The 27,270-nt window shown below is 42.7% G+C and overlaps 1 protein-coding gene across 2 annotated transcripts; it reads right to left on the bottom strand.

Annotated features, from left to right (window-relative positions):
* Positions 1–25: 25 nt before the first annotated feature.
* Positions 26–23,810, bottom strand: TRIM36 (tripartite motif containing 36). Of its 2 annotated transcripts, none has more exons than XM_064438492.1 (10): positions 23,638–23,810; positions 22,392–22,626; positions 14,443–14,768; positions 11,092–11,238; positions 9,916–10,011; positions 8,717–8,970; positions 7,961–8,085; positions 7,223–7,516; positions 6,639–6,936; positions 26–5,063 (listed from the first exon to the last, which is right to left on the bottom strand). In XM_064438492.1, the coding sequence occupies exons 1-10, from the start codon at positions 23,662–23,664 to the stop codon at positions 4,718–4,720; spliced, it is 2,148 nt and encodes a 715-aa protein (XP_064294562.1). In that variant the 5' UTR covers positions 23,665–23,810; the 3' UTR covers positions 26–4,717. The 2 variants fall into 2 exon arrangements, with proteins under 2 accessions (XP_064294562.1, XP_064294561.1); XM_064438491.1 differs by having other exon boundaries at positions 14,443–14,786.
* Positions 23,811–27,270: the final 3,460 nt, after the last annotated feature.

Here is a 27,270-nt window from a genome sequence, read left to right on the forward strand (position 1 = left end):
TGCGATAATGTGCACGAAGAAGCTACTGTATTTTCAGCTTTTATTAAAAAAAAAAACAAAAAAACAACAAGACATCACATTTACATTTCAGAATATTTTTAAACAAGGCCTTTTTGTTAAAGCTTTAGATATCTAGAAAGTGTCTACATGATTCACACCTGCATGGAGCTTTGCAAGTCACACAGTAGTCACCAAACAGCTATATTGCACAAATTTCCACACAATACCACACTACTCTTAGCTTAGTCTACATTGTAAAGTGCTGTTTTGTAGGAAGAAACTTGTTCTGGAAAAATAAGTGTCTGGATAGGCAAATACCGCTGAACTGTATTTCTGAAAGGTGACGCTTCCATTGTAGTGGAAAAAATCTGACTGTGTTGTCAGTGCCTCTGACAGTGTGGGTTTTTATTTAATAAGCTGGAGTAAGCACCATAGAGGACTGTAATGAATGCATTCTAAGTATTCAAGTAACACCAAAAGCCAAACCAATTTTTAAACCAATTTGAGATAAATACAGGCATATCAAAAGGTAGACAAACGTTTAAAGTAGCATCAGTCTCTGTCCAGTAGAACAAGTAATTGCATAGGAGAGCACATCTTAAATGAATGTAAGATAAAGCTATAGTAGGAAAAAAACCTTACATTTTTAATTTCTTACTTCTATATTCTCAAACTAGTAAAATTTCATCTTCTTTTTTTTAATAACTGAGTCTGAGGGACTGTCTTCATATCTTAGATAGAGTGTTACTTTATAAATATTTCCATAAAGTAACGAAAGGCCACAGGCCAAAGCCTGGTGATATTGGTCCAGATGCTTATAAAGAATCCAAATACGGAACTGTGGAGTGCTAACTGTGACATAAAACCTGTAATTCATATCAGTTTCTGAAACAGAGGAATCAAATATGATATATTTGTCTGTGGAAGGAGACGTGGTCTGGGAACAACAAACCTGGAAGTTCAACCCTATAATCTACAGCTTTAAGCAGATACTAGGTTTGGTAGATGAGCAGACAAATGGTGATGATACAATGGGAGAAGAAAGAATCCTGTCTCCTGGGTCTATTTGACCCACACATACAAGAACATGAGTCGTCTACTCAACAGAGTGTACCAACATGTAAAAGTTTTCAGTGCTTGGCTAGCTAATCATGGTTTAATAAATGACTGAGGGGAAAAAATAGCAGAACAAACAATAAATTTTAACAGCAGAAAGATTTGCTGCATCTCACTACAAATGAAGTTGCTCCAAGATCTGGAAAAGGAAGGAAACAAAAAAAGGATTACGTTTGTGTTACCTATGAAGCTACTCAGGAACATTCAAGTCTAGAGGAGCTGCAGGAGGCCCTCAGGACTAAGTCACTAGGTAAACAAGCAGATGAAACTCAATGTTAACAAAAGCAATGCACAGCTTGATTACAACTCACCATCAGGATTGTGTGGAAAACACTGCAAAAGAAACTTTGTAAACATCATCTTAGTGTTCGGTATCAATCAAAAAAGCACATGCGGTTTTAGGAGTATGGAAAGAGGAAAACCCAGAATTTTGTCATCCTTCACAGCAACAGAGTGTCTGTATGGAGGGTTCCCTCAGTCAGTCTCAGAAGGCAAGAGAAGAAAGACAGGCAGCAGGATGTTCACCAGTACAGAATGGCTTCCATCGAGCAAGAAGAAATGTGAAGGGCAGGGCATAATGGGAAAGAAAGGCTATGATAACCATCTATTACAAAGACAAATTATCTAAAGGGTAACTAGTGAGGGATAATTTGCCATCTGCCCTGCAGGAGAAATCTCTAGAAGATACACAGTGCTTCACACCTGCTGCCTGGGACATCAAAGTGTTTCTCACACAAGTACGCAATGAAGCTGTGCAACATACTTCCACACAATCTTACTAAGGCAGAAACGTCTGTGGGTGAGATCCAGAGAAGAGGTTGCCCTTGCTGAGCCTTTCTAGCCCTGAAAGGGCTGTCATGCTCACCTTGGTGCAGATGTCATTTCTGCCAATTTCTTCTGACAGTGGCCACTGGACAGAGGCTTAGGAGAGAGGACACTGGGAGGGGTAGACTCCAGGTCAGATCAGTATGACAGTTCAGACAGCAAAGCACACAGAGGTTTTGCATTATGACCTACATTCATTTAAGTGTACTGTGATTTTCAGGTCCCATTTCATAGCCCTACAGCTGTATACATGTACTCAATAAGCATACTTCACACACATTCATCAAGATGCAACACTATCCCCAAATTAAAAAGTGTATCCCCAAATTAGAAAGCACCAAGTATGTATTAGAAATACCCTTCACTTTACATCCTTATTTCCCCACAACACAAGTTAACAGTGCAAGTACCCAAATGTTTTTTCACGTAGATTCCTATAAACAGATGCAGTCCACCTCCTGGACTTCCTCCTGGAAGATATGTTGAAACATATGGAAGACAGGCAGGTGACTAGAGACAGGCAACATGGGTTCACTGAGTACAAATCATGCCTGACTCATCTAGTGGCCTTCTTTGATGGAGTGACTGCATCAGTGGACAAGGGAAGAGCTAGGGATGTCATCTACCTGGACTTCTGTAAGGCCTTTGATACGATCCCCTACAACATTCTTACCTCCAAATTGGAGAGATAAGGATTTGATGAACGGACTGTTCAATGTATAAGGATGTGAATGGATGGCCACATCCAATGAGTTATAGCCAATGGCTCAATGTCCAAGTGGAAACCAGTAACAAGTGGTATCCCTCAAGGATACTGTACTAGCATCAGTATTATTTAATATCTTCATTAACAACACAGACAGTGGGATTGAATGCACCCTCAGCAAGTCTGCAGATGACACCAAGCTGAGCGGTGCAGTTGAGATGCCTGAGGGATGATATGCCATCCAGAGGGACCTGGACAAGCTTGAGAAGTGGACCCATGTGAACCTCATGAGGTTCACGAAGGCCAAGTGCAAGCTCCTGCACCTGGGTCTGGGCAATTCCCAACATTGATACAGAGTGGGAGATTGAGAGCAGCCATGCAGAGATGGACCTGGGGATCCTGGTGAATGAAAAATTGACAAGAACCAGCAATGTACATTTGCAACCCAGAAAGCCAATTGTATGTTGGGCTGCACAGCAGAGAGAAGAGTGGCCAGCAGGGCAAGGGAGGTGACTCTCCCACTCTTCTCTTCTGAGACCCCATCTGAAGTATTGCATCCAGCCCTGGGGTGCCCAGCACAAAGCAGGTCCAGAGGAGGGCCACAAAAATGGTCAGAGGGCTGGAACACCTCTCCTGTGAAGAAAGGCTGAGAGAGTTGTGGTTGTTCAACCTGGAGAAGAGAAGGCTCCAGGGAGACTTCATTGGGGCTTTACAATATAAAAAGAGAGCTTAAAAGAAAGCAGGAGAGAGATTTTTACAAAGGCCCGTAGTGACAGGACAAGGGGCAACAGTTTTAAACTGAAAGAAGGTAGACTTAGATTAGATATAAGCAAGAAATTTCTAATGATGAGGGTGGTGAGACCCTTTAACAGCTTGCCCAGAGAAGCTGTGGCTGTCCCATCCGTGGAAGTGTTCAAATTCAGGTTGGATGGGGCTTTGAGCAACCTGATCTGATGAAAGATATCCTTGCCCATGGCAGGGGGGTTGGAGTAGATGACCTTTAAAGGTCCCTTCCAACACAAAGCATTCTGTGGTTCTGTGATTCTATGAAAACCTACTATCTGATACATTTTTTAACATGAAAGGAACTTAATTTTGAGGGGAGACATCCTTTAAGGCAGAAATTGTGTCTCAAAACTTATTCAGTGCATTTTTAACATTCTTACTAAAATAGATCAAGCTGCTACTGGATCAAAAAATTAACTTATAGAAATAAGGATTAAAAGAAATACCTGATTTTTTTTAAGAGTTCACATATTATTACTAATGTCAGTAACTCACTTGCTTTTGCTTATATACCAGGTACTATTACTCACACATGCAAACACTTCTGATTTTGCACTCTAAAGTCTGATGTTTAAGGTCAAATTGCACTTCATATGTTTTATATAGCCTATAGTGAAAGCCTGGAAGAGTAAAGAAACTTATCATTATGCCACCAACTATATGACACCAGGTATCAGAATTAGTTTTAGCTTACAGTCACATTAAACGTATATGACATGCAATCCGATTCTAGTTTATCCTCCTCCTTCCCAATACAACCTAAATGTTCAGCTGCAGTTCTGATTTCTCCCTGTTTTATATTGTATTTTTCCAAATGTTACTTCATGCTGAAAGGCCCAATCCCTGGTGCTCAGGAGTTAACGGGAAAGCATTTGACTCCCCAGAGGCATTTCAGGCAGATTTTTTAAAAGGAGAATGGCAATCATACACTGTCAGCTTTGACATTATTAAATGCAAAACTGACCATGTAAAGATTCAAGTCACATAAAAGGCAGATTTCTACCCCTGAAGAGTAATTTTGGTTGTTAGTCGAACTTCTTCCCTGCTTCCCCGCAGGAAGAAAGTCTGTGGAGAACAGCATTGCACAGATCGTAAGAAAGGCAGGAGTGTTCCTGGAAGAATATTTCCCACTGCTGTGGGAAGTGTCTGAACCATTTGTTTAAAAAAAACATGGCCCATAGGCTTGTGAGCAACACATAGGTAAAATGTAACTAATCAGGACGGCAAAATAAGGTAGAATTCTTCTGCTCTCATCTTCCATCTCAGAACAGCAATGGGAAGAGATTACTGCACTAGATATGACTTTTCTGCGATAGCTTCCTCAAGATGAACTGCTGCGCCGCCCATTAAGGCAAATACTGGGTACATTATGCCAGAGCAGTCCACCTCACACTCATAAAGGCATTTCATACACCCTGCGTCGTAAAACCCCACCTTGCCTTTGTCACAGTCGAGGCAGATGCCCAAGCTCGATGGCAGGGGAAGGATTCTGCTCTCTGGATCCTTGGGGGCAGCAGGTGTCGAGGGGATAAAGAACTTCTTCATGCCTAAAGTGACCAGTGTGCAAGGCTGTGATGAGTCAAAGAAGGCATCTTCACTCCCACTGTCATGACCACTGTCTTGTTCGTATCTAGAACAGAAAAACAACCAATTGCAAAAACAACCATTTGCTTTTGTCAAATTCTGAAGTGGGATCAGTGATGTGAATTGGAGAAAATGTTGTAAGACAGGTAACACCACACAATCACCTACGTACAAAACCTTGTGGGGTAAAAATATACCTAAGCCAGAAGGGAAGATGCATTTAGTAGGTGGAGAACACTCACTTGGGCCACTTTAAACAATTAATAACAGCTAAACACTAATATGGATGAGACCACAGAAGGCTTTACTAAAGAGCAGATGTATCTAAATGTACTCATGCTATGCAATCATTAATGAACCTAGAGGTATAGTAAATTAGCTCACTTCAGAAGTAATCTAGCGAATATGACTAATCATAGCAGACAAGATATGTTCAACTTTATTTACATAACGTTAAATGACACCGGTAAATACATTTTACCTCACTGTTGTCCTATGAGTTTCCCATGCCGCTCCTGTAATACATTGTCTTTAAAATTCACAACACAGAAAGTAGTGGTTTAAGGTTTTGGTTTTTTGTTTGTTTGATTGTTTTTTAAAAGTGCTGTGCCTGGAGGCTTCCCTGAAACCCTGTTTCCCATCTGGTTCCTGGGGGAAGTTAGTTTTTAGCCAGATTTGTTCAGTCTACATGCTTTTCCCCCTATTTCTGTCCCCAGGTGAAGACAGAATGGAGAAGAACACTTTCTTCTGTGCCGACAATCCCTACCGAGGATTTGTGGTTTGGGGTGTTTGGGAGGACGTTGCATGTGTGTCAGCTGAAGTCTTCCAGATATTTGTGTGGACAAGGAAAAAGAAAACAGGAAATCAGGATCTAATTTCTCGCTTTGCAAAAAGGCATCATCTGACTTTAAGCAGCTCAAGACATTGGTTTTTTTACACTTTCAATATGTTATACAGGAGGAAGTCAATACATTCTTAGATTCCTGAAAAAGGTAATAGCCCCCAGCAGATAGCCTCCCAGCCTGCAGTCTTAGACACATCCAGGCTTAGTGTAACTGTAAATGAGAGCTTGAAATGTTTTTGCTCCTTTGTCCACCGTACTTCAGCTTGTGCTCAGTAGCACCCCAGTATCATATGCAAGCATATAGCCTAGGATAAGCCAGTCACCTGGAATCCACCATGACACAAGCTACAGCAAAGATACACAAATACACACAGTGTACACCTCCGAATGACTGCCAAACCTATTATGCTAATGGAATTAAGGCACAGTCTTACTATTAGCAATTAAGCACTGATTCAATCTTGCAGCTGATGCTTTTTTTTTTTTTTTTTACCTTGTTGCTTTAACTGACATATCTTGGCATTTATAGGAACCTGCTTTCTTTCCCAGAAAGAAAGAAAATAGGACTCTGGATAATTGGACCGTCTTTGTACTAATAGTAGGGGATAAACAGGACAACCTGCTTACACCATATCCTTCAAGCCACTTTCCATTTAGGTTAGGTTCCACTGGTTAGGCTCATCTTCAATAACGGAGACCAGACTCAGTCTTAATTTATTTTTTTAAAAAAAAGTCTCCTTATATAAAATATATATTAAGGAAGGGTCTGCAATTTACCTCGGGCTGGTCACATCATGGGTATTATGGAACAATTTCTGTATCTTGTTGCTAGAAACAACTCCCACTTTCACCACGTATGAATAGGCTTCCACATGAAGAGCCCAGAAGTGCTTCCCTTTGGCAATCCCAGTGTCGCCAATGATGTAATCCAGGGTTGTGTAGCATCCAACCTGCATGCGCTCAGATCCCAGCAGGAGAGAATATCCAGCCCTACTTTCCACAGAGGTTCTTCTTGGGTTCAGCAGGAGATGTTCACTGTTGTACCCACATTTGTCATCAAAAAGGAAACTGAAAACTGAAAAACAGCATCCCAGAAAATTTCCTCTTAGTTAAGTATTCAGCCTTCTGTGCTTATAAATTGCATTTTAAGTCACACTGGCATTAGAATGTTTCACTTTTAAAGGCTACCAGGAATGTCACACAAGCTAACACAGTCTTCGTATGGTACCTGTTAACAGTGCTTCTAAACACTTATGCAACTGGTGACAGTAGAAAGTCTAGGAGCTACTGGAAACCACCTACAGCTCTTAACACCAACAGACACAGATTCAGCACCTTTTGGACATAAGAAAATCCAGTACCTGGAGCTGGAGGCGTACGCAGAATAACTTCTTGGCTCCATGGGCTACAGATGGACCCTTTATATCCTCGAACTCTAAAGGCATAGCTGCTGTCATCATCAAGATCAGATATTACTTTGCTCTTGCTGCAAACTTGGATCTCCTGCCATGTTGCACTCTCCTCTTCTCTGTTAAGCTTATGATACTCAAGAACATAGGTATCAGCTGAGTCTGTCTTCCCAGGACATTCCCAACTGATCAGAGCTTTGTTGTATATTCTGCTCTGCTCTTCGTTGATATCTGGTATTTCTAGACCTGGAATGCCAGAGATTCAAGAGAAAAAACCTTCAAATTTAGATACACGTTAGTTTAGAATTAATCATTCAAGCCCTTTGTTGAGTGGCTATAGCACAGTGTCTGCGTGTATGCAGGAGATCCGACTCAGTTAAAGAGTACAGATGAGGATAGTTCATACACTTAAATAAATCCTTCATTTTCTGTTTTTACTCTGAAAGTTGTATTATTTATTGTTGCTGACAGCTAAAAAAACATATAAAAACCTACTCTTTTCTGTCATGCAACAAAAAACTTCTAGGAAGATCTAGTGCCAGGTAATGCCTCGTGGATCATGGAAACAGAAGGGACAATGCAAGTCACAAGACTGAGTTCTGCAGCTGCACCCCTGCCTAAGTTTTGCCTCTTCCCAGAGAAGCCCTTAAAGCCATAACTCAAGAAAGACCTGATGCTTTTGCAATTTACCACTGGAATGGAAGGACAAGCCACCAAGGATCTCTTCTTGCTTGGTTATGTCCACCACAAACTCCTCAAAAGTAGTTTCAGCTGCTGGCCTGAAGCTCTTCAGAGATTCAGTAGCTTTTTGGATTCTGAAAGCACATAAGTAGAGAGATGGCAGAAAAGAGAAGAGCGAGTTCACATGTGTGCACTTCTTAAAGTAACAACACTAGCTTTTGCTTTAAAAAAAGTTCTGTTTTCACGTACTTACTGATGCCCCCCAGGAATTTCTGTCTCTCTAGACAGAAATCAAACACAAAATTTAAAGGCTTTTTGTACACCAGTGTAAAGACAACGAACAGGCAGAGCATTTTAACAATTTGGGGCATTATGTTCGAAGAACAAAACAGGTGTGAAGCACTAATGGAGAACAACTATTAAGATTAAAAAGCTTAAAGCCAAGAGAGACCTGTTAGATTAACTTATAAATACCTGACACAATTTCTGAGCAAAGGAATATGTCTGAGCTGAATGGGCTGCCCTTCCACTGCAGTCCCACTCAACAAGGCTAGGCATCACCACAGGACAGAGCCCCTCCTGTGTGCTGTTTCTTAACACACGCCTTTAATGTAGTAATTTCTACTAAACAGTACCGGGACCATCTCTGAGCCTCTGCAATCAAGACACTGCATTGAGTACTTTACTAGCAGGTGTCAAAAGAATATGACTGACCAGGCGTCCTGCAACAGTACCTATACCTCAAAAAGAAGATAATTAAGATACCTGACATGAAGTTGTTTTGCTGTTTGAACAAAACAAGATGGATCAGTTTCTTTAAGCACTTCTTGAGCATATCCTACAAGGCCATTATTTTCCAGGAGCCCTTGATATTCTTCTGCTTGCATTTGCAATTTTTCCAGCCTTAAATTCTTAGAAGTTTCAATTGCCCTAAAAGCTTCAGATTTCCTCTCTTCCAGGACATGAGACAATTTCTCAAAACTCTGAGATGCTTCTTCTTTAGCTCTTTCACTGTTGCACTAGGAGGGAATAAAAGACATTTCAGACAGATTCCACAGTACTGTGGCTGTGTACAGAAACATGCTTAAGGTTGTTGAAGATATCAGAGCAATCTAGTCATCTATTTCACAAGACTAATGAGCTTTGTTATGCTCTTCAGCACTGAAAATACAATCAACACTGCAACCAAGCTAGTAAACATTTATTATCTTAACAGGGGGAACAAAGAGAAAGAAAGTATTCCTCTGATTATGCAGGACATTTGTCCAAACAGCTCATAGAAAAGTACTATAAAAGCAGGTTAGCCTCTGAAGTCTTCATGCCCAAGCATTAAGTGCTTTTCCATCTTCCCCAAACACCTTGAACCCATCTTCCCCAATCACCCTGAAGCAGGGGTCCAGCCCAGTTTCTCACACATGATCTCAGAACCATAGTGCCACCTCTGACTAGTGCCCTGGATAAAAGGAACTACAAAGCATGGAGACAGTTCATGTCAAGATACAGGCAGGGTCAGGAGCTCCTGCAATTTCTGTCATTGTTTTCAGCTTGTATGTGAGCATGCCCCCAGCTCTGACATTTCTGCAGGGAGATTTTGCCCTTAATTCTGACTTTACTGCAACATCCTCAAGGTAAACAGACAATGTAAATTGTGCAGCACCATTAAAACCCAAGAGCTGTAAGTCAAACACACCCCTCTTTGGTTAAGGTATCAAATAAACTTTATTTCAATTAAATGTACAGCAGTACCCAAAAATCAACTTCCCTCTGTGTGTTGCCCAGATTTCCCACACTGTCAGGACTAGATCTTACTGTGTGTGATTCAGGACTAACACAAACTGTACAGAAATTGTTTTACTGGATAACTGAAAAAAACAAAAGGATTTGAAACGCTTCACTGAAAAGAGTTCAAGTCCTTGCTGTGCCCCTGCAAGAGCCATCCCCAGACAATGCACAAGCCCTCTTACCTCTGTTTCTTTCAGCAGCAGATCCAGATGTGTGATGTAAGCTTTCACCTGGTTCTCCTTACTGAGGAGGTACTCAATGTCTTTTGAAAGCTTCTCCTGTTAAAATAAACCAGCAAGTTGCAGAATGAGGGTGTCCCACCCAAACCAGCGCAGGCAGGTCATCCAGCTAGTGCTTAGTTTATCTAGTTACAAGGACAACAGCCTGCCACCACTTATGAACAGCAGCCCCACAGGGAACTGCTTGGTGACCTGCGATGACTGCGCAGAGATGTCAGGCCACTGCTGTGAGTAGGTCTGGGGGCACAGCCTTTAATGACAAGAGGTAACAGCCTCAGCTGGCTCATTCCTCCCCAGCCAGAGGAGTCACCCTCTCTTAGGCTAGGAACATGAGGCTTCAGGACATCACTAAAACTTACAGAAAAGCCTTGTTAGTTATTAACTTATTTGTAGTAAGATTTGCTAGAAAAATTAGTGTTCAAAGCACTAACTTACGAGTGTCTCTGCACTTCCTTAGTTGCCAGAGTTAACAGCTGCACAGGAAAAGCCTTGCAAACAGGGGACAAGGCCAAAGAGTACAAGGCTGGCTGGGGTGGTGCTTTTTTTTTTTTTTTTTTTGTGTGTGTGTGAGCAAGAGAGGAAGAAAAGGAAGAAGAGGAGGTAGTGCAATCATTCTTTAATAACAAAGCAATGTTTTTTGCAAGTCTTTACTGTTGTACTGCGCTTAGGGAATTAACAGCTATGCAACTTCAGAAACATACAGGGTCCCAACAGATACTTCAGATGCAAATTTTTCAGGAGTGCTTCTAAGTATCAGTTAACCCAAGCCACAAGGACACTTGTCTGAACATCCAGGGATAAAAGCTAGATTGTAATGTATTAACTGCTTAGAACTTCTGTGTTGGCCAGTACTGCTGTACAGTTGGCTAAAATAAGATGCAAACACTTGTAAGGGTTATATTTGAAGCCTCATAGAAAATACAGTTTAGTTTCTCAGACGTGAGCTACGTCACCACTAATATATACATTAACAAATGTTGCACAACAGCATGCCTCACGCCTAGTTCAGTGCCCTCTACACACACATCCTGGCTTCCTGCCACAGAGAGTTTGCCTTTACACCAGAAGCTCAGTCCTCTTCCCCTTCTTAAGGCCAGGTCCAACAATATTTACTTTTACCTTAAGGGTTTTGTAGGCAGTGTTCATGGTTGTTACTCTATGGTTTGCATGACCTCCACCCAGTTTACAAAGATGACAAACAGGCCTTCTGCAGATTTCACAGTACATGTTTACCCTCTCCATTTCATGTTCTGGACACATCAAAATCTGGAAAAAAAAGAGAGCTGAGAAAATGCAGGTGTACTTCCAAATTAACAACCCATCAAAACACTCAATCAACCCACAGCAGTGACTGATTCCATAAGTGGATTTTTTTATATTCAGGCTATCTTCCACCTTTCATATTTGTCCATGCCAGTGAAAGCCAGCAGATGAACACAGGCAGTTTCATGAGGTTTTACAGTGACTAAACCTGTAGCAATATCTGTGTACACAACATGTAGCCTCCATACTGCAATCAACCTTTTTTGCTAATCGCTGAAGCTGTTTGCATGCTGAAAGCTCCCATCACTCCCGTTCAGAGTTGTAAATGCAATAGATAACACACCTACCCTGTTAAATTTAACCGTACCCATGCCAGCATCTGAGCTCTCTCTCGAAATGACTATGAACTGTTTATTAAAGCAAGAGTTGACATAATACTGTAATGATTTAAGTCTAAGGTAGACTTGGATCAGCCACATAGCCATTGCTCTTGGAGCAAAAAACGAAATGCAGCCGCCACCACCAGTCACAGTCAGTTTAAAGACAAAAGGCTCCAGTGTTTCAATTTTTCTGTCTGACTCCAATTACAAGTTGTTCATGCTGAGCGCTAATTCCAGTATCAGCTTAAAAAGCGTTGCGAAAAACTGGTGTTCACTAAAAATCATCTTTCAAAAACCGAACATGTTGAAATAATTGCTTGAAGAGGAAAAGAAAGTGCTGTTCAACTCCAAGCTCAAGCCACAGACAAAACTATATACGGGGGTGGGTGTTAAGCAAAAATCCTTTGCTTCATTCCATGACATTGAAAGAGAACATTTGAGTCCATCTACTCCATGTTACCAAAGAAGAGCTCTTTAGAAAGCTTTTCAGTTTCATGTCAAGGAGAGGAACAAGACAGCAGTGCCAGCAATCAAGCTTTAAAAAGATCATCTTTTAACACACACACACAGAGGAAAAAAAAAAAGGACAGGAAAGGGCACAAATATAGAAAATGATGAGTAGTGTAAATATGGACACATTAAGACAAAATCACACACCATCTCTGAAACCAATGTTCAAGTCCCAGATGTTATCTCGGGCTATGGTGAAAAGGCCAAAGAGACCAGTCTCACTAGTGCCTTTGTACGTAAGACTGTCATTAAGCAGAATATGCAATAAACTATCCTGTTGTCATTGACTGGTGGATGTAAAAGAAGAAAAAAAAAAAAAAAAAAAAAGAAACTTTCAGGAAAACCAGCTGCGCGGGCAGACACCTCCAAAAACTGCAGCCATGCTGTCAGTCTGTGGAAGTTATTTTCCACAGCAGTGCATTGTCACACCTACAGAAACCACATATTTGTATTCATCTCCCCATATAAGCAAGAATTACAGCCTGCCAGACAGAAGAGGTCAGCAGATTACCTGGTCTGGTTCTCTCAAAATTCAAGAACAATCAGCCCAGTATGTGCTTCTCCCATCCCCACCACTCACATTACAAGGTCTGGTTGTAAATTAAAGTGATGACTGTGAATGCCGTTTAGGAGACCAGCAAATACTCCATGCATTCTGTTCAGGTCTTCGCAATGCAGTGCAATGAAAAATGCACTTTTCTTTCTTTATATTAAGCTCAAACAGTCCTCAAAAAAGTCTCTGTAGGAGCACGGTAAATATCAGTTTACTGTTGTTGGGATGTTTTTCTACAAGGCTGATGTACCTATAGTTGATTTAACTACAATATGTTTTTACCTTTTTTTTTTTCTTTTTTTAAATAGTACAGCTGTCTTCACATATAATTTTAAAAAGCTAAATCCCACACACATGCACACACTTCATACATCAACATCGGGATAATTTAAACCACTTCTCCCCCTTTTCATCTGCTTCAATAGAATTCAACTACTGACATTGAAACCCAAATTCAGTCTGCACGTAGTGTAACAACATACAGTACCTTTATGAGTACACAAGGATCACAAGGTGCCTTTGGTATTTTTAAGTAGCAGTGTCGTAGCAGTGAGGGTTTAGATACCATAGAAGCAAAGGTTTTAAGGAGCTGTACAGCATTTTAGATCAAGAGCTGGAATACAGCATGCAAACTTTTACCTTACTCCTTTATCCAATATAAGGGACATTTCACATAGATAGCTGTGTGCTAGCACATTTTAAAGCACATCAAGCACATGCTTATTCTTAACTGGAATGAATGTATCAGACTCAAAAACAGCACTAAGTGGACTTCTGGATGTTCACTATCTGCCAGCTTCCTAACTTTTGAGGCTCAAGTTTTTCCAGCCTCAGAAAGAAGGTACCCCACCAGTCAAGAGCTTTGTATGCATTGCACATTAATCAAATCTACTTAATTTAATCAAAATTAATCAGGACTCCTTGAACATCAGCCTTTCCAGTATCTGTGGGACCTCCAGCAAGGTCACTGGCCACAGGCACAAAGCAAGTGCTGGGACATTAAGACCTACTGTAGTCCTTTGTCAGAAAGACGGCAGCTGTGGCAATTCCTCCCGTTATGCAACTGAAATTCAGTAAGGCGCTGTCATGTTCTGTACCATGCTTAGCAGGCAAAACAAAGGGCATGGCACTTTGCAATCATTCCGTTTTGTCTGAATGCAGCAGCAGCAGCAGTGTGTACAGTGGAACACTTGCCATTGCATTTTTTCTCTTCTGCTGTTGTTAAATACAACAGGGTGTAACAACATCGGAGACCTGAACTCCACCTTTTGCTATTCATAGATGCAAGGAAGGAGGAGAGGAAGATGATGTTTTGTGATGGGTGAAGTTCAGGCAAAAAAACATCCAAAGGGACCCTGCCTTAAGGGGGTGGTGGGGAGGTCAGTTGTGTTGTTTTTTTTAAGTTTACCACACACAGGCATCCTCCTTGACCTGACTTCCAGAGAAAAGCACTGCCATTCTAGATGTTCAATCATTAAGTCTTACCAAAAAAGAAAAAAAAAGACACAAATCAAAAATGACACAATCCGTCCCCCGAAGTAAAAAAATCCTTATTTTTAGGATCTCAATCAAATTTGTTCTCGATGTACTCTTCAATGACAACCACTTCAGCATCAACAAGAACAAAATCTATGCTTCACTCAATAAATAACAGCAACAGTCAATAAAGCAACGATGGTCCTAAAACACAAGTAACCTTGCACATATGTCTGAAGCTATACGCAAATCCTGCAACCCAAACCCTGCAAGATAGGGTATACTCACCTTGGGTCTGAAGTTGGTGGTTGGTCCTACGTACTCATGCTGGGCTTTCACAGTTCCCCAAGGATGGTGTATTTTGAAACATTCATTGCAGTAGCTTGCACTGCAGTCCATGCAGCTCTTGGTGGACTCTTGAGGTGGAGGTTTGCAGAAATCACACATAATAGCAATGGCTGCCCTGGCTGCCTGTCTGTATCTTTCCACAATGGTTTCCAAAGTAACGTTGCGAAATAAGCCATTGATGCCACGTTCTCCAAGATCAATATCGCGCTTGCAACCCGGACAAGGAAACAGAGTTGATCTAGGAGTCAGCGAGTTGCGTTTTCTGCCTGTGTAGACACCAAATCCTGATTCAGGAGGAGCATAAATGGAAGAGGTTTAAAGGGAGAAGCACAGGAATTTATGAAGCAATTCCAAACTATTGTAGCACATCGTCCAAACCAGTATAATACCAATTCATATGCGGTCTGCCAAGCCAAAGAGAATACATTTGCCATGACAAGGTAGCATAATGTCTGAGTCCAGGGGACATTGCAAACTACTACTTTAAAACTTGATTCAATATTAAGATTAATTTAGTTGTTCCAATCCTATCTTCTTCATCTAGTGTTGGATGCACTCAAGCTGCAGCCTTTTGAAACACTAAACACAAAACCTTCCAGAAACCTGCTGGTTTTAGACTAACTGGCTGCCCATATAGAGAGCAACATCTTTGTAACATAATCAAGTGCAAGATGCTTATTCCCAGAGTGAGACTAGTTATTCCCAGACAAATATAGCCAACTTAGAGCTCCTTGAAGTTTGCTTTGGCTGAGTCAAACTTCTATGGCTCATATCAAGAGGCATCATAAAAAAAACAAAGAGGAAAACAAGAGAACTAGATATTACCAGTGTGAAATCTCAGCCAAATCAGTCAAAATATGCAGAGGCTGACTTGACCCTTGCTGAATGGTCTTCATAAAGGAGGGCTGCTAACTACGCCCCACATGCCGAAGGGGATGCTGTGATGGTTATGTCTGAGAGATTCCTCTACCCTGAATTGGGGAACCATGGATATGCACAGTTGCACAGGGTATGCCTATCTCTTTAATTTCAAAAGGGGACAGAAGAGAAGCTGCACTCCTACCAAACAGCTATGCATAAACTTCCCCTCTTCTACAAAATAGTCGTAAAAGGCTCTGGTAAAGCCACAAGCCTAAGGAGCCCTTGGCGCCTGATTAAGGGGATAGCTCATACAGATCCAAAAGCTAGTTACAGGGTAGCATTCTCGAGGCTATCAAACAGGGAGTGCATCCCCATGTCTCACTCATGAACCCACAGGGCACAACAATGAAAAAGCAGTCCATTGTGTGTTTCTGAAGTAGGCTAAGCCAGTGTTTAGCCGTAACATGTATTCTCTCAGCTTCCCCTTACGGAGAAATAAAAAGTGTGGAGTGTGTTTTTTAAGATCCCTTTGAGAGGACTGCAGGTTGTTATAACTACCAAATTTGTAAATGGAGGTATGACATAAAACTGAATTTCTTAGTGTTGAAATAGGTACTTCTTCAGAAAGGAAAATTTGTTCTCATCTGTATTTAGCCAGTATCTTCGGAAATGTTGATGCTTCATTTCTTTTTGAAGTCCTTTGATGCTATCCAAAACACACTTGCCTTGTGCTGCTCTCCTGTGGCTGCTTCACCCAACAATCCAAAACCTCCCTTCCTATCACGCCCTTTCCAGTCTCTTTACAAAAAAAAAAAAAAGTCAACACTCCCATAAGGAACAAGCTCCTTTAAAAGTCTTTGAAATGTGCCCCATGGTAGTTACGCATGACTGTCAGTTAAGAAGCCACAACCAGAGCATGAGTAAGTGTGCACAGGCTGACAGTCCCAAACTCAGCTGGTCTCATGCCTTTGTGTATGTTCTGAGCAGAACAAGTAGACTGCATTTACAGAACAGTATGGGTAACACAAGGCACTGGCATACAACCCTCCAGCAAAGGGAAGCAGAGATTTTTTTTTTCCCTTACTTTTTTAGTACTTACTTGAAGTTTATTAATGACCCGAACTGCACATCCTGCAGTACCTGTAACTTGGCATACACAGCAACACATACGTGCAATGCACAGCAACAGCAGTGAAACACAAACTTTACTTCCAATGTATGCTCCAAGCTAGCACTGCACACAGGAACACAGAGATATCTTCTACACAGACTTCTACAATGGCCTAAACAAAAAGATGCTTTCGCATGCAGTGCCATGCAGTCAACAGCTACAGAAAGGGATCTGGAGTACTTACATTTGCTAAAACTAAGAAAATAATGACACAGTGTCCTACATACAGAGAATACCTACAAGCTATATGCTATAGCAGAGAGCAAGCAATGACAAAGCAAGATAACATGAAAAAAAAGCATGGTGCAGTGGTCAAGTTTAAAAACACAATCTGAAATTCATATCCAGTAGCATGCTTTTTAAGTCTGGCCGAAGCGGCTCAAATGTGGAAGGGGTGTTTGTGTAACTCAAAGGCGAGTTCAGCTGCATACCAACGGAGGCCTTTCATTCTGCCCATGGTGGACCGAAACGAGACCATCATCACGAGCCATGCTCTGCGAAGACTGGTGACACTTTGCTTACGGAAAGCAATCCAGTATCAACGAAGTCCTGCGTACCTTCAGATGTCTCATCCCTTTTCATTGACAGCACTCTCAGAGCCTAGGGTTGGGGTTTTTTTCCCTGGTTTAAGCCCTGGAAGCTTACTTGATCAGCTTCTTGGCATGCTCTGCCACTTCCATACTTAAAGTATGGAAACATTCTCTTTTTGCTTAATGACTGTTAAAATATTAACACGCAGTAAGAATTAGTCTACTTTCTGTTTATAGGATTTCCACACTTGTATTTTAAAATTAAAGCACTGATGAAGTAATAAATTACTTGGAGCACTATCTTTCCTATCTGCCTTGTGTTCAGTTCGCTAAAACTGAGTTCTCCTTATATATATATAAAAAAAAAAACAAACCACAAACACAAAAAAAAAGAGCAGCAAAAAACATGGATTTTTTTAGTCATTTTAGATGCATGGCTCAGAGAAACTTAGGTTCTCCCCATATTCTCTCGTACACTTTGCCAGTGCAGTTTTCAAGAAACAAGTATGTATTTTGTGAACTATTAGGAATCATCACAAGGAATTTTCCACTGTGGTTTGTAAACAGACTGCTCCACTTGCAATGAATAGCTCAATCAATAACTAAAAAATTAGCACAACATATACTCATGATCAGACTCTAAATTCACCAATATTAGGACACAGGTTGCAAACACTCAAGTCAAAGAGCAATCTTAAGTATGTCTTTTAAAGGCAATGTTTAAATGTCCTCTTCCCAAGGAGAGGTACCAACACTTAAAATGTTGAAAAGCCCAATCTGCAGCTGTTGGTTTGCAAAGGGATAAGACATCTTAAAGATAAAATTGTGTTTTCCAAGTAAACAGTATCACCAGAATTCTATGGTTATGGAAGACATGGAAGTTAAATATGTGAGAGTTTAAAAAAATAAAGAACTTAAAAGTCAACTGGATTCTCATAGAAGTTTAAAAAAATATATAAATGTATATTTCTCCCCCCCAACTCAGTTAATGCTTTTGGATGGACTTTTAGAACGAAATAAAAGAAAATTTTAAAAACAGTGAAAGAAGTCACTAGCTGCAAAATATTTCAGGTACTTCAATCTTCACCAAATCAACGGTGCTTTCTGCAAAAAGGGCAGATTGGGACACCTTTCTGAGAGCTCTGACGGTGTCCTATGGTATCTTTGTTTTATGACACTTTCAGTCTTCAACTGAGACAATTTAAACTTCCCCTTCTGATTAGGTGCTTTGTCCTTCATTAAGTGTGAAATTCAGTTTTGTGTTTAGCTCAGTACATGTCTTTCTTGAAGGACGCAATACTTCTATGAATTGCTCCTGGAGCTTTGGGGGTTTTTCCCCATTTTTGACAGAGCACCACATCAAAAAAACAAATACTTATGTCAATAAACTTACACAGCAGCTGAGATGCTCCGACTATTTCGGTTTTGGAAATCAGATGTACTTGAAGACACACTGGCTATCTTTCGATCCGACTGTGCCACTAGGCATGTCAAACATTACAAGCGTATCAATTTAAAATATTTAGGTTTCCTCATACATTCTTGTGCTGTGCTAAATCACCAGAACCAGAACTATATACTCAGATTAACATGGTGTAAATTTCCATCTGCTTCTCTACCAAATTAAAGGGGCTCAGATACAATGAAGAAACAGTACTACCTTCCATTTAAAAGCAACGACCAACCATGACATCTAAATGTTACAAAGATCAATCTAATAACGATGCTTCACTACCAGTAAGGCATCAGTTTTAGTGAAACCTAAGCATGTAAACTTGAAAATTAAAAAGTGTGTTTGTGAGGGGGTGACTGTCGGGTTTTTATTTTAAAGGGAAGAGAGAATGTGCATTTTTGCACCTATCAATGTATGCTCAGTCATGTGTACACACAAGGAAAAAAATATAATCCAATCCTTAACTGAATTCCCGTCCAGTTGACCTTTAAGTCAGTGTTAAACAGAATGAAAAGCTTTCCTTATAGAAGTCCTTTGCTGTACCTTTGCTCACTGCAAAAGCCATTTTGTGCACTTGACCACTGACAAAAAGATATATGCTAACCAACAGTATTTAACTTGAGATCTAAATGCTAGGCTATCTCTAGCCAATACAAGAAGTGAAGCGTTTCTACCTCTCCACCCAAAAGACCTCCTCTGTGAGGCTGCGAACAATGAACAGAAAGCTGTTTAGAAATCAAAAAATGAGATATACCATTGGTTTACAATGGTTCAAATTAAAAGCATCAACTGTTGTCTCTCCTGTGGCTGTTAAACTATTGCAGGGCTGAAAGGCAAGAATGTTTAATTTCCTAGCACATGAAACAACTGTAGTATTTAAGCAGAACAGAAAAAAGGAGAAAGAAGAGATTGGGAAGGGCGCACACGGAGAGATATTTCAAACATTTGGTTTCTGCGTCATCCGTCAGTGCTGCACAAGTGTCAACATAAGCACATCACATGCTTTAATTACACCAACATTGTAATTACACTAACATTACAGAAAATGGATTAGCAGTAAGAAATATCCTTTGTTTTCATTCTATATGCAACATAATTCCTTTTAATGAAAAATTATTTTATATACAACATAAACAATAGGGGTTTTTTAAACCAACACGTTAGATTTTAAGAAGCACAGTTCTACCGGTTCCAGCTTTTTAACATGAAGATAAATTTTATTTGTAAATGCAAGCCGTGCATGCACAACAAATACAAATTTGGACCAGCTCCCTCTGGCATCTCAAGAATTTAAATGCCCAAAACATTTTAAATAGATGATACTCCTCATGCAGATAGCAGAGATTCCTTAAGTGAAAAAAAGAAAAAGAAAAAACCCACAGTGGAAGGAGGGCGTCATATACATTTTCAAATACAACAATAATGTCTTGACAGTGACATGCCCTGCACAACCCTACCAAAAATTCTAGTGATTTTCTGTTATACATGCGAGGCCCTGCTTTGGATGTTTTCTTGTAAGTTTTCTCTTTTATGGAGTTGTTTTATTACAAATTTCCCTAAGGATCACAAAATGAACGAAGCAAGGCAATGCACAGCATGGGTACTTCAGATGCAAGGCAGGAATTGTACAAATGTAAGTTGCGAGATGGTTGAACATTACTGGTACCAAACATCTGAGAGCAAATCTCACACCCCACATAGCAATGGAGCTATAACGCCTGTAACATTAGAAGCAAAGACAGTATAACCTGAATGTCCAAATGTACTCTTTAAAGCTGCTATTTCCATATGCTTTTCATTTTGCAAATCTGAACTGTCTGAGATTATTATTTGCCTGTGATGTGCATCTACCCAATGCTCTTTGGGGGGAAAGGGATGAAGCCTATTATTTCCAAGTCTCAACGCTGTCTTGCTACTCATCAAACAGGTATGAAGTCTTTAAGAAAGCATTAATCTCCCTCCCTCTACTAGCAGGTTAGATGAAGAAATAACACACATAACTTCCCATCTGTTTGCTGGCATGGTGGCAAACTACTGTAGATTTAAAGATTACAACCCCTGCAACACGTTGCGTGCATGTATCTCACGGGGGCAGGAGTACCAAGAATGGGTCTTTCTTGCCCTGTTGTTAAGGTCACAATGAAACAGTAACGCTAAACCTGGTGAGAAGGGCAGTCAACAACTACGGCAGCACTGCTAACTGAACTCTGCAGATCTAGTAGTAATTAAACATCAGGCTCCCAAGGGAGCTCTGCCTCCTCCATGCACAGGGTGGACTGTGTCACGGCACCACGTGCGGGCCATGTCATGCTAGATCACTATTTCTACTGCCCAACGGAGAGCAAGGTGGAGGGCGGGCAGCTTTTGATGGGAAATAAAGGATTACCTCCTCACTTACGCTGCTGAAGGCAGTGGGGGGGGGGGGGGCCGCTCCCCATGCACGGCCTGTCCGATACTCCCACACTCCGCAAGCCAGTTTTCACAGGGAGGTCAGGTCACCAACAGCCCGTCCACCACACTCCTGGCACTCCAATGTCCACATTGTAAAAACATAAAGTGGACAGCTGCAGTGGAAACTGGCGACCACTTCAGTCAATGCATACAATACCATGCCAGAACATTATGCTTACTGAGGAAAAAAAGGGAATAGACTTGGATTTGGGAGAAAGCAGTCGCCAGTGGGCTCTCTTCATTCAAACTTCAGGTAACACTGCAGTTAGAGAGGGCTTAGAAAGCAGCTGAAGTGTATTGATGTAGAGCTAAACAGTGACTGTGGGGCTGTGTACCCCACATCCAGAAAACAGGCCTGTAATGAAGATAAGCAGCCATTTGATTTAGGCATTCCCTCAAATCATGTAAGCCTCAACCAGCCAAGCTACAGCAAGCACTGCATTTGCTTACTGAACTTGATTTGAAAGGGTTACAGTACTAACAACTCAGGAGCTGTTTAGAAGAAGTGGATGAAATAAAACATTTGAACTTTGGAATCTGGGAAGGGGAGGGTGAACATTAGTAGGACATAAAACGTAAGGTATGGTTTTAGGGTTTGTCTTGTGGGTGACTCTTCCAGACCACTGTGGAATGTGGTTTTAAAGCGGATAACAATGTCAGAAGCAAGACTAAAATCCAAGATGAGGTTTCTTTAAGAAGTATAATATGCACAAAGTACTTTCAATGTATCTGCGTAAAAGCATTATCAACTCATCCATGGATTACAGAGAAGGCTGTAGGCAACCTTCTAGTGTGATATTACAAGGAGCATGAGGAGTCCTACAGCTAAATGCTCCTTAAAGCTTCGAGCAGACCATGCTGAAAGAGACTGTCAGTGCAGCCTTCTTGCAGCCATCTGTCCTCTGATTCTGCAACCCTGCAATGATCATCATCTACGGAAAATTATTTCTTGTAAGCATAATGAACGGGTAGAACAAAACTATCATCTGCAAAGTCTGCAGAGGGTCAGAAGGAAGTTGGAACTACTGAATTTAGGATGGCTGAAACCTGAGAGAACCACTTCAACAGTACTACTGACAGGCAATAAAACTGCTGAAATCTACATCTTGATGCTATTGAACGTAAGGCTATTGCTTCTCAATGTAAAGGAAACAGAGGAATAAAAAACACAATGGTTATACACACATAAAGATTTACAGGACACCACAAAGACAAATCTATTATATATTAAATAAAGTGCATTGTCCTTAAAAACATTCCCATTGTTCTTGCCACAGAAAGAACAAGACTTGTACTGTCCCTAAGTCATGTCTTTAACTGCATCAGGAGTACCAGGAAGGCATTTTACCAATGCAGATACCATTCATCTCGAGTCAGCTGAGTACATAAATTTAGTAAAACATGCAAAAATTCTGATACGTACCTGTTCTACTAATCCTGTCAATTCTGTCCATGCTAGAGGAAGAGATTTTAATTCGAGGGCTACTCTGATTAGAGGATTCAGAGCCTCCATCAGCAAGAGAGTCTTCAAAGGTAAGGAGTATTTCTTTCACACATTTGTGACAGATATTGTGCTGGCAAGGAAGGATCAATGGATGGGTAAATAATTCGTTGCATGCTGGGCAGATGAGCTCTCTTTCGATACCCTTAATGGTAACCTTCATGACAGAAAGAGGGAAAAGCAAGCGTCAAAAGCACAAAATGTGAGCCAGCAAGACTTACTGCACAGCTGTATGCCTCTCTGTCACCAAACCCCAGCTCTGTGGAATAATCACTGCACAGTTATAGCTGGTTTGAGGCTCTCCCCTGGTTAACACTGCAACAAATCTCAATTAACATTTATGAAAGCACTGACAACATTCATTGCAACTAGAATGAACACTGCCACTAGACAAACTCAGTTCATCTTTAGGTCATGTCTGCATTGCAGGGGAGGAAAGGAGAGGAGGGGAATAGTCTTAATTCCACTTGAGGACCTAGTGAAACAAAAGCAACCATACTTCTTAACAATAGGAATCCATACGTTTAACTGATTGTTCGTTCGCTTTTCAAGAAGGGGCGGGGGGGTGGAAAAAAAAAGAAAAAGGAAAAAATTAAGTGTCAGACTGGTTAAACAACAGGCTTTCCTGCCGCTGATTGACATTTAAGGGCTGAAACTGACCCGACTATCATGAGGCCACAAGCTCGAGTCAGGAACGTTATTTCTATACCCATGTACTGCGCAAAGCGCAGCCCGCGGATGCGTGCGGCTCCCCGGTAAGGCGACGACCGCCCCGCACCGCCGCCCGCTGCGCTCCGCGGCCGGGCTATCAGCCGGGAACGCCGGCGGCGACCGACGCCCCAGCCGAGAAGCATCAAGTGGCGAGCGCGGGCAGCGGCGGGCCGGTCCCCGCCCGGCCCCTGCGGGGGCCCCCGCCGTCCAGCGCACCGCCCGCTCAGCCCGACGTTACCGGAGCGCCTCCGGGGCGCGGACCGCCGTGCGAGCCCTGCGCGCCGCCGCGGGGTGCCGCCGGTGCCGCTCCCACCCGGGCGGGGACACCGGGGGAGACACGCGAGGAAACACTCCCCACCCCCACCGCCACCCACCCACCCCGCGGCACAAGGCGCGACGGCGGCGGGGACGGCAAACCCCGACCCGGCGGCCGCACCCCCCGCTCCCCCGCGCTCACCGGGCTCTCCAGCCGATCGCCCTCCATCCCCGCGCCTCCTCCGCCCGCAGCGGCTGCCTGCGCGGCGGGGCGCCGGGCGGGAGGGCGGACAGACGGACGGACGGGGCGGGGGCAGCCGTTGGCGGGGCCAGCGGCGGCGCACAATGGCGAGCGGGCAGCGGGCACCGGCGGCTCTCGGCGGGGGCGGGGGCGGGGGCGGGAGGGGCGCGGCGCGGCCGGCAGGGGGCAGCGCGGTGCTGGGGCGGGGCCGCCCCCGCCGCCCCCCGCTCCGGTCCCGGGGGGAAACCGGCTCTATTTCATTTTTTTTTTTATCTTGTCCGTCGGCCGGCGACACCGGGAGGGCCGCCCGCCCAGCCGCGGGGAGTGTCTGATACTCTCCCGCTCGGCCCCCGCCGTGAACGCCCTCCCGCGGTAACAGAGGTGTCGCGCAGGTGCGTGTCGCACCCACCACGATCACGATACGCGGGGCGTGGGAAAGGGAGCGGGACCGGGGCACTTGAAGGGCGTGGCAGGCAGGCGCCAGGCGGCTTTCGTGGCAGCTAGGATGAGAAAGAGGTGGGGAGGCGGTTAGGCTTGTCTGCACCTCCTGCCCGCCTCCCTTACAGCATGTTTCCGTTGGAAAAGGTGCAGCAAATGCCCTTTTTGCCACCACCTAGAACCAACAGAAAAATACTTTAAAATATCCCGCTTCTTCAGGTTTTGGCAAGGTTGCAGATGCAGCCACTGCAGACGCAATGCTGTCTGTAGTTAATGTAGCATTAGGCTAAAGGAGAAAAAATCAGTAGTTAGGAAACTCAGAGTGAAAGCATACAGTGTCCTTGCATTACACAACAGACAGAGGTTTAGTTAATTAAAACAGCAGGAGCCTGGAATATGTGAATGCTGAAATGCTGTCAGTTTGATAAATCCAAAATTTAACCTACTTGCCTTTTAAAAGACTAACATCAGGATAACAAGTTCAGAATTACCCTTCATATGTGTCAATAAAACAAACACACTTGAAATGTCTTATTTGGGTTTTGGTCATTATCTACATTTGGGCTTCAGTGACCCAGACATGAAATTTGAATGGAAAATTACACTCGGAAATCCTGAAGACAGAGGTGATGTTTTTGCATGTCCAGTACTACACAAAAGAACTTTCTGGAGGAGGTATGTAAAGATATTATTTCACATTTACTTTAGAAATCACCCTCATAAAAATAGAGTACTGTGCTTGAAATGATGCCGATAATGGCAGTAATGCATAGGATGTATATTCAAACTGAAACACATCACTTAAACAAGCGGGGGGGGGAAGAAGGGGTTGGTAAGAACATGAGTTGTCAGCCTTCCAACTATCTTTTGAGTAGTGATCTGCAAGCACCTGAAAAACTATATTATCCCTTAACCACTTCTACGACCCCCTAATTTCCTGGTGTTACAGGCAGGCTTTAAAGGATGTAGCTCTTAATCATAAGCCCTTTGTCTACATTAGTATGCTACCCATTGCTTTGGTTGCATTGGTTGTGGTTGATTTGAGGCCAGATAAACCACCAGCCACAGACCAGAACAAAGCCCCTTTGGCTCTGCTGCTGCCTTTGAAACTGTATGAAGAAATTTTGCCTTTGGCAGCACAAGAAGGCAGACCATTCTGCACTTCACCCCAAAGGCGTAGGTGCCCGCAGAGGTGGGTGTTGCTAGCATGGACAAACCCAGAGCATGCGTTTTCCTCCTGTCCACCTTCAGGTGCACCACAGTGCCAGCTACAGTTACAGGCAGGACTTGTGAGTGACTCTTTGTTCAATCCCTTAATAGATCATTAAGGTATTAGCATGTTTGTGTGCCTGTTTGCTCTGGCTTCAGGGTACTTTAGAGTAAGATTTTAATTACCACCTCCTCCACCACATTAAGATGTTACATGGATGAAAAGGTCCTTGAAGGCCTCCAAAGGGTAAGACTCCCCCTTCTGCACTCACACCTTTTTACTAGCCCTGTGATCCATCCTCAGCCAAGGATGACTGCATTTGCAGTGCAAAATCTGCATTAGCTTTAAGGTACGGGGAGGCAAAGGAACCCAACAGTTAGGAATCACGGGTACATTAAAAAGGTAAGAGCACAAACCACTGTCAGAAGAGACTCCTGTGATTAGCCTCTGCAGAAGGGACCTCCATATAAGGCCAGTGTGGCCACGGAAGTCAGACCTACCTTCTGCTTTTTTTCCAGCCACAGGTGTGCATTGGCTCCTGCCCCCTCAGCATATAGGGTCTGGTAGGGCGTTGCTAGCATGGCTTGCATTCCCAAAACAGGAGCACAAGACAGAAACTGGAGGGGGGTGACATCTCATCACATTTTCCTCCTACCTCAGGGTAGATAGGATCGGAATCACAGAATCATTTAGGTCAGAAAAGACCTTTAAGATCATTGAGTCCAACCATTAACATAACACTGCCAAGTCCACCACTAAACCATGTCCCTAAGCACCACATCTACACAGCTTTTAAATACCTCCAGAGATGGTGATTCTACCACTTCCCTGGGCAGCCTGTTCCAATGCCTGACAATTGTTCATTTAAGAAATTTTTCCTAATACCCAGTGTAAACTTCCCCTGGCGCAGCTTGATGACATTTCCTCTCATCCTATCACTTGTTATTAGAGAGAAGAGACCAACACCCACCTCACTACAACCTCCTTTCGAGTAGTTGTAGAGAGGATAAGGTCTCCCCACATTAATCAGTAGTACACAGCAGTCTCCCAAGTGCTCACTTGCATTAACTATCAGTAAAATTAAAAACAGGATATGGCACTGGTTTTCGATGAGCTATAAAAATCCTACACTTTTTATACCGTCCGATTGGGATCCTACTCCATGAAGTATGACACAGCATGCCCCAAAGTGCTTGGGAGGTGCTGGCAACACCTCCCCTGCCTTCAGTAGTGAGGTTCTCAGACTAAAGCTTTCCAAGCGCTGCTTTTGCAACCATGGCTTAAGCCTGAGCCAGTTCCTTGCTGACCTGCACTCCTCTGACTGAAGTGCTGCTACCTGCCATGCTCTAGGTTTGCATCAGAGCAGAGCCAACGCGTCCATAGCAGAAAGATGCAGGATGAAGAGTGAGATTTGTTCCTGAGCTAATGCGACTGTCTTGGGGACTGAGCTATGAGGGAGACACTTTTCTGCCTGTGCAATGGAAATATTTTCTGCCAGGATGGATGCAGTGGGTTTTTAGCCTGCATCTCGCTCTCTGTAAATTGACAGTGATGTGATTTTCTTCTCTGCTTAGCCCTGAAAGTTGAACCATAAAGAGGTCTGTTTTCCCCAGGATTTTCTCAGTCATGCAGGCTGAAAGACAGATTGTTCACTCAGCAAGAAAGCAGGAGTTCATGCTGCCTGAGAGAAATGTGCCTGGTCGGCCTCCAGAATAGGTGCTCATCTTTGTGTTCTTGACAGTCACCCTTCAACTGCATCACCCTGAACAGCCAGCAAGGGCCTAGAGACATTGGGTGTTTCAAAACAAAAATAATGATGACTTGAGGATTTCTTGTCATAAAACAAAAATATCAAGCCCTAATCCTTGATTTTGGTTGTTTATCTGCTCTGCAGAGATGTGCCACAAGCTCATAACCCTCATGGTCGGATGGATTTCCTAACAGAT

Source organism: Phalacrocorax carbo, chromosome Z, assembly GCF_963921805.1.
Source record: "Phalacrocorax carbo chromosome Z, bPhaCar2.1, whole genome shotgun sequence".
In the NCBI taxonomy this organism is placed as follows: domain Eukaryota; kingdom Metazoa; phylum Chordata; class Aves; order Suliformes; family Phalacrocoracidae; genus Phalacrocorax; species Phalacrocorax carbo.

Bases quoted from the DNA above. Each gene is read 5' to 3' on its own strand.
- TRIM36 (XM_064438491.1), bottom strand. From the start codon at position 23,664: ATGGAGGGCGATCGGCTGGAGAGCCCG. The intron at 22,627-23,637 runs GTGAGCGCGGGG...TCTGTCATGAAG, and splicing joins GCGATCGGCTGGAGAGCCCG to GTTACCATTAAGGGTATCGA. The intron at 11,239-14,442 runs GTGAGTATACCC...TTTTTTTTCCAG, and splicing joins CCACCAACTTCAGACCCAAG to ATTTTGATGTGTCCAGAACA.